The sequence below is a fragment of the Trematomus bernacchii genome, unplaced genomic scaffold (genome assembly GCF_902827165.1).
Source record: "Trematomus bernacchii unplaced genomic scaffold, fTreBer1.1, whole genome shotgun sequence".
In the NCBI taxonomy this organism is placed as follows: domain Eukaryota; kingdom Metazoa; phylum Chordata; class Actinopteri; order Perciformes; family Nototheniidae; genus Trematomus; species Trematomus bernacchii.
Genome location: NW_022987803.1, coordinates 288,073 through 303,397, shown reverse-complemented (window position 1 = coordinate 303,397; position 15,325 = coordinate 288,073). Strand labels below are relative to the sequence as shown.

General features: G+C 41.2%; 1 protein-coding gene across 1 annotated transcript; it reads right to left on the bottom strand.

Annotated features, from left to right (window-relative positions):
* Positions 1-3,734: 3,734 nt before the first annotated feature.
* nus1 (NUS1 dehydrodolichyl diphosphate synthase subunit) lies at positions 3,735-14,719 on the bottom strand. The gene is made up of 5 exons (XM_034150652.1): positions 14,014-14,719; positions 12,882-13,010; positions 5,975-6,127; positions 4,586-4,685; positions 3,735-4,439 (listed from the first exon to the last, which is right to left on the bottom strand). The coding sequence occupies exons 1-5, from the start codon at positions 14,540-14,542 to the stop codon at positions 4,349-4,351; spliced, it is 1,002 nt and encodes a 333-aa protein (XP_034006543.1). The 5' UTR covers positions 14,543-14,719; the 3' UTR covers positions 3,735-4,348.
* Positions 14,720-15,325: the final 606 nt, after the last annotated feature.

Sequence of the window (15,325 nt, the reverse complement as noted above, 5' to 3'; positions counted from 1 at the left end):
AAGCATCAGACAAAAAAAGCTTTTGAAAATAATATTATATTTTGGTTTAGGTCAAAATATAATATTTGTAAACCTGAAGAGTCAGTGCCAGTGCCTCACCAGCCATGACCCTCACTGCACGTCACTGCAGAAGCTTATATATAGACATCTAAGTTTTTTGTGCCCCACCACTTTTGTACATATTTTGTAATACATCTGTTATCTGCATGACTGCATCCGTTAACCATAAAGTCCACATTGTAATTTACAGAAGATGTCATACTTTGGCTTAAAGGGGACCTATCATGCAAAATGCACTTTTGTACGTCTTTTATACATGAATATGTGTCCCCAGTGTTCCAGGGAACTCACCAAGTGTCAGAAAACACAACCCTCTCTATTTTCTCCTCCATACCCAAATCTCTAAAAAAGGGGCTGCAACGGATCTGATAAAAACTGATCCAGATTTGAACACTGTCCTGACGTCAGGACGGTGGCGCTACGGCTATTGGACCAACTCCACCAATCAGGAGGAGACAGCCACGGCATTGCCGTTCGAAAGCGCTGGAGACGCTGTAGTACATATGCCAGGCCAGTAGATGGTGCTGTTCTCACAGAATCAGCCCTTGCAAAAACAGAGCTAGAAATTGTCAAATTGAGCAAAATGAGGCATGGCTAAAATGCATGATCTGTTTGGTATTTTGAAAAAAAAAAAGTATAAATATGCCTTATATAGGTATGGTCCTACACTATATTATTCAAATATAGCATGATAGGTCCACTTTAAAGTAGGAATCCGGTTGTGGTCAACACACTCTCACTCCCTAAGCGTCCAGGAGCGACGCTTGGTCAGGGTCCCGTGGCGTCCAGTTGTGACGCGCCGAGGCTCCTTCAGCTTCATAAACGGACGCAAAGAGCTTTCAACTGATTGCAATGTATTCCCATCAGCGTCGGTATTTGACGCTTAGGGAAGCACGGCATTCGTTTGTGTCGGAGGCTGTTAAAGGCAATGTGAGCGTCCATTCCCATTGGATAACGGAGAATTGTACACCCGGAAGTAAGTATTCCCTTTACTGTCGATTGATTTGACAGTGATATCTCCACTACTCATCAACTCAAAAACACCAGATTATCCTTGTTAATTAAACGACATTGATAGGTTTTAGTGTGTGTACAATGCTTTTGTCACGTTTTCCCCTTCAATTCTGAGAAACAAGTCGTTTTCTATGAGTTTTGGATGGCCGAAGACATGACATTACCCACAATCCTCTGTAGCAACCATAGACTGTATAAAACAATTAAATAATACATTATTCCGAGTGTGCTTGCTTTTCTTTTTGAAAGTCATCACATAACGGCATTGTAATACACGTTTCGGCTGCATATGACATATCTGCCGTAGTTAACTCTGCCCTGATGACAAGACTTCTAGACAAACAGGAACTGCCGCCAAAACTGAAAACTTGACGTGGATCTTAAATATATAAGCAATTAAACAACATCTTACATTTCTTTTCACACAATACGTCTCCTTGCAGTATCAACACTAATTCGGCTGACTTTTATATTTGATCCAATTGGTAGATAGGCTGTATTTACGCCATAACGGTGCACAGCTGATAGAAAGGGACACCTACTGGTTAAAGCACGTTATTGCATTTTATAATTTTATTATTAGATATGAATAGGAGGATGTGCAAAACAGACAAACTAATAAGGCTTTATTTAAACATTAAAGAATACTTTAGGTTAAGGTCTTCTTTTGAATAAGAAAAAAGCTTTGGGGGTATAGAAGATGAATATGGAGGGATGAAACCCTCTTTGATGGTCACACATGCAGAGCACACAGCACACACAGTGACATTTGTATCTACTGTACAGATAAATATTAAGCCTGACAAAGTACTTAACGTCTAATATATTGCTTTCCTGCCATGTTAACTATTATTTTAACTGATATTATACATATGTATTATACTCTTATAAGATGTATGTAGATAGTATAAGAAATGTGCAGAATATGACAATGTAATGGTGGAGGTACACACATATTGATAGATGTCTTGTAATGCACTGTTGAGGAACCTGCGACCCAAGTTTTTCATTCATTGCATAACTACACCGTAGTTGTGTATAATATATGTCAATAAACCTTAGAAAATCTTGAAATCTTGAAAGGGATGTGCAAAATAGTCATTATATACAGTCTTTAATTAACTATTAGTAGAGAATAACGACGAGTAAAGAATATACTTTATAGGGATCCTATTAATATCTAATAGTAAAATTATAAAATGCAATAACGTGCTTTAACCAGTAGGTGTCCCTTTCTATCAGCTGTGCACCGTTATGGCGTAAATACAGCCTATCTACCAATTGGATCAAATATAAAAGTCAGCCGAATTAGTGTTGATACTGCAAGGAGACGTATTGTGTGAAAAGAAATGTAAGATGTTTAATTGCTTATATATTTAAGATCCACGTCAAGTTTTCAGTTTTGGCGGCAGTTCCTGTTTGTCTAGAAGTCTTCTCATCAGGGCTCTATAAATAGAGTTAACTACGGCAGATATGTCATATTTAATGCAGCCAAAACGTGTATTACAATGCCGTTATGTGATGACTTTCAAAAAGAAAAGCAAGCACACTCGGAATAATGTATTATTTAATTGTTGTATACAGTCTATGGTTGCTACAGAGGATTGTGGGTAATGTAATGTCTTCGGCCATCCAAAACTCATAGAAAACGACTTGTTTCTCAGAATTGAAGGGGAAAACGTGACAAAAGCATTGTACACACACTAAAACCTATCAATGTCGTTTAATTAACAAGGATAATCTGGTGTTTTTGAGTTGATGAGTAGTGCAGATATCACTGTCAAATCAATCGACAGTAAAGGGAATACTTACTTCCGGGTGTACAATTCTCCGTTATCCAATGGGAATGGACGCTCACATTGCCTTTAACAGCCTCCGACACAAACGAATGCCGTGCTTCCCTAAGCGTCAAATACCGACGCCGATGGGAATACATTGCAATCAGTTGAAAGCTCTTTGCGTCCGTTTATGAAGCTGAAGGAGCCTCACAACTGGACGCCACGGGACCCTGACCAAGCGTCGCTCCTGGACGCTTAGGGAGTGAGAGTGTGTTGTTGTGGTTCATTCTTCAGAACAGGGCCATTGCCTGGACATTTGACTTCTCACTTCTCCCATGCAAAACTCCTTTTAAACCTGGGAGTGGCTCTGCAGCAGGACCATGTGCACTCATCTCAGGGAACCCTGTCTGCTATAGCGCTCCTCTACTGAACATACATCCTGTGTGTGTGTGTGTGTGTGTGTGTGTGTGTATATATATATATATATATATATACAGTGAAGGAAATAAGTATTTGTTCCCTTACATATTTTGTAAGTTTGCCCACTTACAAAGGAATGAACAGTCTCTGATGTCATGGTAGGTTTATTTTAACAGAGTAAGAATATCAAAAAGAAAATCCAGAAATGTACATTATATAAAAGATAAAAATTGATTTGCATTTAACTGTGGGAAATAAGTATTTGAGGTGTCTGCGTGAATTGCTGCAAAGATCCACTACTGAGGATGAACAACAAGAAGAGAATTGTTTGGGCCAAGAAACACAAGGATTGGACATTAGATCAGTGAACACATGGCTACATGAGGAGTGATAACTCAGTTATGATATCAGGAGGAGTTAGGATTGTTTCCACACAGGATTGTCATTTAAGGTGATACTTCAGAGCTTTCAGGAGACACACACACAGTGCATTTCTTTATTTCAGAGCTTGGTCAGTCTAACAGGAGCCCAGAGACTCTGTATGTGTCTGAAGCAACACTACACATGAACACATGACTGCAAGCTGGAGCCACAGGGACAAACGTAGCCACATGAATTTCTCATATTTACACACTATTATTAAGCACTCAATCCCTCAGCTACACTTCCGCTCCTTGGCTGTGTTAGGGAGTCAAGCTTCTCTCTGAAATGCAGCTGGATCTGCCAGCACAAAGCCTTGCTTCTTCTTTGTTATCTGCTGAGGGAAGGCAGACAACAGCAGCTGGAGGCTGAGGCTCTGAGAGGACAGAACGGAGTCTGCGCACTTCTCCTGCCACTGAGTCTCATGTGCTATTTTCTCTTGGCTTGGAGAGCATGTTCCAGAAGTCCTGGAATGCAAGTTTATAATAAGACAAGAGCTGGTGGCAGGAAGTGATCTGGCTGGCTGTCTTTTAAAGAACCAGGACATGGACAGATTTGGGGAGTTGGGTAGTGGGGGACACAGCGAAGCATGGAGGGGTCACACCTGTCCAAACTCTCCTCCGACTGTGAACCCCGCACTTCCTCCTGCCTGCACTTCACTGTCCGAGCCGCTGCTGACAGCTGCCAAAGCGCCGCAGCACCCCCAACAGGTCCTCGTAGGAGATGTCTCTGTGGGAGGGTAGGGAGCTGAGGACAGAGCGGGACAAATCAACCAACATTCAGAGAAACACACTGCCATCTTCTTTTCATGTTCAATATACCCATTTTACAAAAAGACCCCCTGAAGCTTCCATCTATAACTGTCATGGCTGTATTTAGAGGACGCAGCTTACATGAACTCTGTGAGTCTGATGTGCCAGGGCAGGAAGCCCAGCGTGCTGTCCACCGGGCCAAACTTCACCACCAGCTCAGGGTCTGGGACGCTCTTGGATTCTGAAACAAGCACAGCATGTCATCAGCAAAGCAGTTACCCCGGGAACCATGTGCGTGAAGCCTTCATTTAAGTACGTCTCCTCAGGAAATGATGAAGAGGGGCTTTTACTAATATGTGTGCAGACATAGAGCTCAGGATTCAGATGTGTTCCCTACACTAGCATCACAAGCATATATTTGTGAATAAGTGTATTATAGAGCACAGCCACACAATAAAAAACATGCTATAATAATATATTAATAATGGAAATGTTATAACCCCAGCCTGTGGGGAGTGATCAGAAGTGTTGCAGCTGGCGAGGAACCTCTTCCTTAATGGACCCTTTATCTATCATTGAGTAAACTGAGGACCCTTGACTAATGTGACATATTATATTTTGGGCATTAAAATAACCGTAAAGAAAGACTGAGAAACCTAATAATGAATGCAATAGCTGAAAAGAGTTTGTATGAGACGACTGATTTGAATTCATTCTGAGCAGATTATTTCCTGTCAATATTAAATCAACTCTGTTAGTCTGTATTAACTTTGAATACAATATTATTTTTGTATTATGTTATATATTATTTATTTTAACATGGAGCAATCTTAAAAGGCTTATTTTTCTGTCAATTTCAGTGGTTTCCTCTCCCAATACTAAGCATATGTTCTATTGATCTTTGGTGGTTCTCACTGCATCCTTCTCTAATTCTGCAGAGGAAAGGCGCTGGGACTCTTATCCTTATTGAAAACAACTCATCTTAAATAATGATTCAACCCGACTTTATGCTGATGAGGAATCTTGCCTGACCATAAGAATCCATCCTGATCATGTCAAATAAATATTTTTCCAACACTGGACAATGCATATCCCATCAGAGGACTAGATGAGTGTCTCGCCAAACGTTACGACTGGTCTGGCAGCATACAATTCCTTCCTCTGTTCAACAGGTCAGTCTTCATCACCTTTATTTTTCTGTACATAAACCCCTTTATAATGCAGCGATACTGTTACCATCATGGAGGGATTCCCACTCAATGATTTCTGAGTAAAGACTCAAGTCCATATAGGGCTGCACCATATGAGTAAAATATGTCATGATATTTTTCATTTCTTTTGAGTGTAGGTTGTCATATCAAGATCTGCATAATATTGCACTGTTTTCATACCATAAATAACTCAGAACACAGGAAGCTGAGAGACCTCCATACACAGGACACATTCACTGAGAGGGACACATAAAGACAGCAAATATAGGAAGAGAAGACTCTAGGTGCAGGAAGTGTCCCGGGGACAGTGATGCAGTACCTCGGAGCAGCATGTCCAGCATGGAGACACTGATGTCTCTGGAGCTCCTCTCTCTGTTCTCCACAGAGCGACACAGCTGCTGCGCCGCCTGCACGATGCTCTGCTTCCCGTCCTCTGGAGACAGCACCTTCACTGAGGGCCGGCAGGACACCACTGCACAGACACACAAGCATGATGTCACTTTACAGGGACAAAGTCAAATCTTAGTCTGTCTCTGGCATCCGGACTCCAGGGTTTGCTGCTTATATGTGTATTCTGCTTTCTCAAGTGAAATACATTGGAATACAAATAAGAAACGTGCCCTCTACCTTAAAAGCGCCATAAGACATGAGCTAGATATATCTTTAAGAAGGAAGTCTACTAATGAACTAAGGAAACTGATACTAATAAATGAATGAATCAAGCTTTGATGAAATAGGCATTTTATGTAGTCCATTTAAAGAGGTGGAGAACACATTCTAAAATGACTGGGCAAATGGCTTGAAGCTAGATATGACCATACAACAACAAATGTGTTCCTACATGTTAACTCTGGTTTGATGAACAGAATAACCAACATGCAGGATCAGAGCCCCCAAAGCTGTCCAATATGAGACGGTAAAGACCCTAAAGATTTAAAAAAAAAAGAAAATGTTATAGAGAAGACACTGGGGTTTTAAAAGTGTGCCCACTATCAGTCGAGCAGCAGAACTCTGGGGATTACGAGTAAATGATGCTTTAACTAGGGCTGTTAACATGAATGAGTCAAATGAATGAACGAAATAATTAGAAAGAAAGAAATTAACTGGAGACCACTGGACCTCAGTAGGAACCATCACTACCTCGCTGTAACGGAACACCTGATCCATGACTCATGTACTGCTCTCCTTCACTTCAGGCAGGGGGGTAGGAGGTAAGACATTCTGCCCAGTTTCTTGAAGTTACGCAGGAATGTGACATTCAGCACAGCAGGAACAGATAGGGCTGCAGTATGATAGCAGTGTTGGAGCTGTATGAGAACAGGAAGTACTGTATTTCTCTCTGAGTTATATGGAGTGGGTCCAGACAGCCCTGTGAAAGGGGGCCCAGTTATGGGTTCACCACCCAAATGAATGAATAATGTACAGGAGACACTGGACCACAGGCTAGAGGAAGGACACTACAAACCTGCTCCACCTTACCCTGACCGTCAGAACACACTACCCCAATACAATACAACTGAAAAACTTTGATGAATCATCCAGATACCATTTTATGGATGACATTGAACTAAACTAGTTATATGAAACCTATGGATTTGGGTTTCTGAAGGCTGGCAGTGTCAGTTTCTGTCCTTGGTGTCATGGCAGAAAATCCTGGAAAATGAGTCTAACCCCTAGATTCCACCGGGTCCGTCTGCGGCGCGTTACAGACGCGTTACGGACGCGTTACGGCTGCGCCGCGGTGCTCAAGGTGATCGCGGCCACTCTAGTCAATGGGTGCTATTCCACCACACGCGGCGCGTTACGGCTCAGAAGCGTCCCAGAAGCGGCTCGGCGCAGGGCTTTTCTAAAATTAGGATCGAATCCTATTTTTGTCGCGGCGCAGCCGTAACGTAAGGTCGGGCAGGCAGGAAGTGGAACGTTCAGAGCTATATAGACCTATATATATACACACACACAAACTAATTTTGCAGACCCTATCCCTCCGTAGTCTTTCAAGTAGGAGGAGAAATGCCAGCGTTCTCCTCCGGTTTACAGGCACTGTGTAAATTATATATATAGAATAATTATGATGATGAATGCATTTTTTTTACCACTAAAATACAGCAACACATCTTTGATTCATGTCGTTTATAACTGGAATATTACAGTTATTATTAACTTTGTCTGTACAAAGTAGCCTGTCCAGGAAATATGCCCAAATCAACAAAAACTGCGAGCCGGCAGGCAAGACGCTCCGCTTCTGAAACGCGCCTGGTAGGGTATGACGCCGGAGGAGGCCGGACCAAAACCGCGGCGCAGCCGTAACGCGGCGCAGACGGACCCGGTGGAATCTAGGGGTAAGAGGAAAGCAATACTCTTGTCCCGGTATTCATCCTATAGAATTACATTACATTTCATTTAGCTGACGCTTTTATCCAAAGCGACTTACAATTACCAATTACAGGGACATTCTCCCTGGAGTAACAGAGCTAAGTGCCTTACTCAAGGGCACACTAGTGGTGGTGTTCCAGGCGGGATTCCAGGCACAACCTTCCGATCTTCAGCCCACCTCACTATCCATTAGACCACCACTACCCATAGAATGACAGTGTCATTGAAAACTGGACCTGTAGTTTGTGTTTCCATCACGTTCTTCTCATTGTACATTCTAACAATGTCCCTACACATGAAATACAGCTGGGGTCACATAGTTCCAAATGTTTTGAAGAGGTGGTATCAAACAGATCGTAACATCAGACAGTTTATTCAAACCTGCACTTTGCTCTGTAAATGTTGTGGCAGTTGTATGCGTATGTGTGCAATGAAAAGGATCTCTTTAGCCCAGTCTGCTCAGAAGACCTTCGTACAGGGTTCATACACTTTTTCACCAATGATTTTCAATGACTTTTCCATGACCTTTACCTCATTTTCCATGACCAAAAAGCGGTACCACTGAAAATGGTTTATTTTAACATGGAACAGGAAAATAAGGTCTGCATATGAAACATGTTGTGCCTATCTAAAACAAATCAAATAGTAGGCTTACTAGCTTCTACAGGCTAAAGCAACAAAAATCTCTCACCAGCAAAATACCTCGTCAGTTAAATGCCATTTTACGTTTCATTACTATACAGTATTTATTATCATTATAGTATTACTATTTTGGCGATTAGATCAAATATAAATTATATTTGATGCAACTTTAGTTACATTTCCATGACTTTTCCAAAACTTTGGGAAAAATATTGTTTTCCATAACTTTTCCAGGGCCTGGAATTAGCTTTTTGAATTTCCATGACTTTTCCAGGTTTTTAATGACCGTAAGAACCCTGTTCGTATCACACTGGAGCTTTTCAGATGAACGAGACAGCGCAAGCTTCTGAAACAGACCTTTAAAAAGCCGACATTCTGCCGGTTAACAGACAAGGTTACCATATTCTTAAGTATTTTTTCTTTATTCTTTTCCAAAGACAAATACAATCACATTTAAAGCATGTCTAGGTGCATTTTAAGATGTTCCAGCTTACAGCTCTGGTAAATGACAGATGTATATACAAACATACAGGGCTGATTATTGCAATTTCGATGTTATTGTGATATGACCAATACAAATGATGTTTCATTTCAGAATGCAAAAGAAGGGTGGCACATTTAAAGTGGACCCATCATGCTATATTTGAACAATATATTGTAGGGCCATATCTATATAAAACATGTCTGTGAAGTTTTTTTTTCAAAATACCAAACAGATCATGCATTTTAGCCATGCCTCATTTCGCTCTATTTGCTCTTTTCCAGCCCTGTTTTTGCAAGGGCTGGTTCTGTGACGTAGCTTTAATGCAAATGAGCTGCAGCTGACCACGCCCCCCTGCAGGAGAGGGGAGCGTGCTTTGAGATCAGCTGCTAGGCTGTCAGAAGAGGGGGATCTGTTTGCAGCGGGGTAAAAAGGCTTTAAAAAGGCTCCCGTGTATGAATCTCACCATAGACATTAATGTTGATTGGCTAGCGCTTGTACTGGCAGATTTGCATTTGATTGGCTGACGCCTCCGTCGAAGCTTCAAAAGTAGAACATTGCTCTACTTTTGCAGCGAGCACCACGAGAAAAGCTACGCTTTGCTCCCACAATGCAGTTTGGCGAAGCGTGACGTCACCCCATTCAAAGTGAATGGGCAGAAGCGTTGGAGCGGCAACGCACGCCGCCGTGTGTAGCAGTGTTAATTTTGGCAGCTGTTTTTGATTTAGTCTTAGTCTTAGTCTTTAGACGAAAATGGTAATTAGTTTTAGTCACATTTTAGTCATTTCTATCCTTCATAGTTTTAGTCTAGTTTTAGTCGACGAAAACTCAAAACGTTTTAGTCTACTTTTAGTCGATGAAAAATTACATTTTAGTCAACTTTTAGTCAAAATGTTTTCTCTCTTTAAACCAATTCAGTTAGGCAAATACAGGTATCTGAAATTGTAATCAAGGTGACAGCATCAAGTGAATGATGTGAAATATAATCAAGTGTTAACTCAGACTTTAGTAAATTCAAAAGCTACCCTGCAGTATACAGATATATAATATATCATTCAAACTAGCTGCACCTTTACCAGCTTTGAGAACACTTTAATGATCAATCATTATAAAACATATCATATATATTATTCTGAAATGGAACAATCTGCACAATCACTACTTGTACTGTCGCTACTTTAACTATATTTTGATGATCATACTTTAACTTGAGGAACTCTTCCTACACTATGGTATTTTTTTACTTAGCGACAAGATCTGAGTACTTCTCCCACCTCTGCACACCTGATGTCGTAATTGGGGCAACAGAGCTACGAGTTAAGGAAGTCGAAAATTGTGCATTTCTCCGACTGAATATGACGCCTTTTGGCCGGCTGTTTGGACAGACTACTCTACTCGTGTCAACGCGCTAACGCGAAAACATGGCAAACGAGCTTTGTCCACATCGAGCCTTGTAGTGTCTCTATACTTCTGAACGCTCCGTCCCCGGCAGATCTCTGTGTGCCGCTGCAGCGTGTCTGTTAGGCCCCGCCCCCGCACACAGAGAGACACAGGGAGATCGCTCTTCTGGAGTGAAGAGAGCGGAAATAATGATATTGCAAGTTAGAAATGTAAGATGCATTTTGACAGACAAGACGGGCAATTGGGGGAAAATATGCTGCATTTTGAATGTCCGCTAGTCCACCATTAACACCTTAGTCCCGTCTCGTCTCGTTAACGAAAACTAAATATACATTTCGTCAAATTTTCGTTATCAAGAATCTATTTTTAGCTCGTTATCGTCTCGTCTTAGTCATGTAAAAAAGGTCGTTGACGAACATTTTTCGTCATAGTTTTCGTTGACGAAATTAACACTGGTGTGTAGGGGCCGTTAGGGTTAGGGTTTACCCTAACCCCTAACCCACTTACAGGCCTGGCATATGTACTACAGCGTCTCCAGCGCTTTCGAGCGGCAATGGCCGGCCGTGGCCCAACCTCTCATTCCCCTGATAGGTGGAGAGTTGGCCATATAGGCGGAGCTCCTCGTTCCTGACGTCAGAGAATTTTCAAATCTGGATCAGTTTTTATCAGATCCGTTGCAGCCCCGTTTTAGAGATTTGGGTATGGAGGAAAATAGAGAGGGTTGTGTTTTCTGACACTTGAATATCAAATCGGTCGGTGACGCAGAGATCAGGGAACAGACGTGACAGCGGCACAGCAACACCAAACACGGAGCAGTCTGCTTCATCCACCAACACAAGAACACCAGTCCAGAACCAACTGCAGAAGAACCCGCTCTGAATCAGTCCGTGTCGCTGCGGCTCAGACACACAGGGATTTGTGTTTTTTTTTAAATACTCGCGTTACAATCATATCAGGTTTTTGGTGGATTTAATTAAGTCTTGGATTGCAGAGTATGAATGTCCTCTTGCTATTTTCAGACGATAAATACTTGTGTAAAGTTTGTGAAGGCCGGAGGAAAGCTTCCGCGATCACCGTCTCCTCTCCGTTCCTCCAAACCCCGCCCCCTCCCTGAAAATAATGAGTGACAGGCTGATAGTGACCCGATAGAAACTTTATTATTCACTTAATCACTGATTGAGATATGATGAAGCTAACTTAATTAACAGAAGACCGTTGCTAGAAGCTGCAGCTAGACTGCAGAAGCATTAGTTTTTTGTTTTTGAGGATGGAACAACTTCACACACAGATATAGGGAGGCTAGACCTATACAATTAATTTATTTTGGTTTATAAATTAATGTCAAGACATTTATGTTATTGATTTCTGAAGCACTTTCTAAATAATAAAAAGAGAGTTCATATGTATTTACTGCATGTATTCAATGATGAAAAAGAAGCCATGTGCAGTAATATAGAAAATTGAGGATGCAACGCATTGTTATGCATCGTGATGCATCGTGATATCGAATCGTTGACAGGATAATCGAATCGTGAGACCAGTGAAGATGCACAGCCTTAGCGCATACATTATTTGAGATATGCGTGCCTGGCAAACAATTTTCTTATATCCTGCAACCGTTACCCATCAGGACACGGTATTCATAAAAAAGTTGATTCCTCTCCCTGCCAATCAGGACTGCTTTCAGTTTTATTACCCCGGATACAGGCTTATAACAAAAAAAGAGATAATTTTTTCAATAAAGTGAACATATTAATCAATTATATATATATATATATATATATATATATATATATATATATATATATATATATATATATATATATTATATATATATATATATATATATATATATATATATATATATATATATATATATATATATATATATATATATATATATTTATTTATTATGATTTATATATATATAAAAATCTCTGGCCCCCAAAAGTGTCTCTTGGATTAATTTTGGCCCTTGGACAAATGTAGTTGGTGACCCCTGCTCTACGCTAAAAGGTGTCCTCTATGTCAGTGTCAAGTAAATAAAGCCTAATTAGGTACCAAGGTTATTGGCTGCATTTCTGCACACATCGTTGAGCATTTTAACTTTATGTTGGGAAAATAATGAATGTACTCTTCTAATATCAGAGTAGCACGTGATAACAAAGGCCCTACGTAGCCGTGTACGTAACCAGATGTATGATTACCTAGAAGAGTATCAGGACTGTTTTAGGCATATGATGGCTATGTGATTAACATGATGATTCTTGACATTTTACTTAAGAACATATACATTTAAATGTACTGAGTGAAACAGGAGAGTCCTTACCATGGTGCTGGTGTTTGTCACTTCCCTGGCTAAGAAACTCCACATTGCATTTGGATCCGTCGACACCCATCAAGTCCTGCTGCCTTACTATCTCCTCCAACAGACGAGAGTTGTTCTTCTGAAAAATGCCTGAGTGAAGAGACCAATGTGGCTGATAAGTACATCATTCAAACCAGGGTGAAGAAAACAAGAAATTGTATTATTACACTTAGAGTGGAGAAAGAGACATTTGAGCTTTGACTCTAGCTGCTGTTTTATTTTTCATAATGTAACAAATCTTAGTAACAGCTCCTATCAAATAATTTAAGTGCTTAACTTAATGTTGGTTTCCTGTGCATCTGAAATCAGAAAAAAGGGCTGAAAATGTGCAAAACTGACTCCAAGTCTCCAGGACTTGTACCGTGTTCAGATTTGGTTCCCTGAGAGATGCATCAGTGTGAAAAGAAAGACAGCGACAGAACAGGGCTATGTTTCAGGAGAATATAGATATTCAAAAGGACAAAGTAATAAAGCGGGAGTTTACATGATCAATGTGCGTCATTTGCTCTCAGAATATAAACCAGTGTAATAAGTATGTGGTTATTAGTGTGTTTTCAGTGTTAGCCCAGCTGATTGAGCAACACTGTTTAAGTTCAAACTGGGATAATGTCCTGACAGCTAGAAGGGCTGGAATAACACCGGGTTCCAGATTGAACCAAGATAAAATATGACCGGAAAAAACGAGTATCATATTTCAAGCAGAATTGGCCTAATAATACACAGTGTCATCCATGTTTTCTCAGAGACTAAATAATGAATGAGAAAAGTGTCTGCCTAACTTTAGAACTGAAAGGCGCATAATGTGGAACATTCCAATATAACCTTACAGTCACATGACCGGGGTGAAATAAGACTGGGAAGTGAGGACCTTTAATCCACTTGAATAAAATATGCTCAGATGAAATATGATTTACGTATTCAATCCAAATTTAAGTTAAGGGAATGTAAAGTGAGTGTGACATCTCCTGCATCAGTCAAAATATACATATGTATTTTGAATGGTAAATTAAATAGCGGTGAGCCTTTATTAGGCCAGCCATCAGAGACAGCGACAGAGGCGGTTAGTATGGGGTGAAGCGTTCAGGGTGTTTACCGTGGTTATCATAGACGCTAACATAAGATATCCCGACAGCCATGCACCACACTGCCAGGTTTGCTATGTCCGTGTAGCTGGGCTCTTCTTCCGCCACCAACAGGCCGATGTGGACAGGCAGCTTCTCCAGAGACCTGCCGTCAGACAGCCAGCGGGACCGACGCCCGGCATTGCGGTTTCCAGTTACCGGGTTAGCGTTAGCATCAGGATCCTGGTATACCTTCCTCTGGGGGTCGGGGACCCCGGCCAGAGCTACCGGCAGGAGCAAAGCGGCCATCGCCCGCTCCCAAAGCCGACCCTTCCAGCTCCGAAGCCGGACACGGAGCCAGGAGACCAGCGCCCTGTTGATGTGGACCAGAAAGAGCAAGAGCCTCCATAACAAGCCATACAGCAGCGCCATTAGTGTGCGTGTTCCCTGAAAGGGACGTCTTAAAGGCGCTCTACTCTTCGGTATTATCTGCCTGCTAAACCTGTTCCGTCGCTGCCTGCGGCCGCCATCTTCCTCTTTCGTTGGAAGGAGGAAACCCATGACCTGTGAACCCTCCGCGTTATGATACACCGAGCTCGCTGATTTGACTAGATAAGAGTGACGCACAAGAACGGCCTCTCGAGGCGAGTTCTTCAGGAGAACTAGGGGTCCTTCTCAGGTCGATTAAATTGAATCCTTGCGTCCCTCACTTGCGTCGTTTCCCTGCGTTTAGTCCCTCCCACCAGGGAAGCATGGAGAGACGCAAGGAAACCACGAGAAGCAGAGAAATGAGTTTTAAGAGCAATGGGACGTCCTTTCCTCCGGAGCGTCACGTGAAGCGACGTCCGTTTGTGATGACGCCGCACAGCTGTTCGTCTGACAGCAGCTCTGTCCCCGTTATTTTCACAAACACCCCCGCCTCTGTTAGTACACATTTACTGACACAAACATTTGTATCATCTGTTGTAGACCCAAATACATTAAATAAAATAAGAACTCATTCTCAAAAAAGATAAACGCCATTCTTAAAATGTATAAACGAACAATAGTTGGATTAATATTGATTAGAGTGCACAATAGAAATAAAATCATTCAGAGAAGAAAAAGAGGATATTTTATCTATCAAAACCCAGTTAGATTAACATTCATCATTGCACACTTTGTTTGTGTGGATATGTAGCAAATGAACATTTTAAATAGCACTTAATGACTGACTGAATGGAAATGTAAAACGAAAAAGCGATCATGAAAATGTTTCCAATAAATGAATAAAATAATTTTTGACCACTTTGTTGTTCAGATATATCACATATTTGTAACTGAATGATGCATTCATTGAAACAA

What these genes read in the sequence shown, in the direction of transcription:
- nus1 (XM_034150652.1), bottom strand. Translation starts at nt 14,542, where the DNA reads ATGGGTTTCCTCCTTCCAACGAAAGAGGAAGATGGCGGCCGCAGGCAG. An exon ending in TGACAAACACCAGCACCATG is followed by an intron (nt 6,128 to 12,881) that starts GTAAGGACTCTC and finishes GTGTCTGTGCAG; the next exon opens with TGGTGTCCTGCCGGCCCTCA. An exon ending in ATCAGACTCACAGAGTTCAT is followed by an intron (nt 4,440 to 4,585) that starts GTAAGCTGCGTC and finishes CTCTGTCCTCAG; the next exon opens with CTCCCTACCCTCCCACAGAG.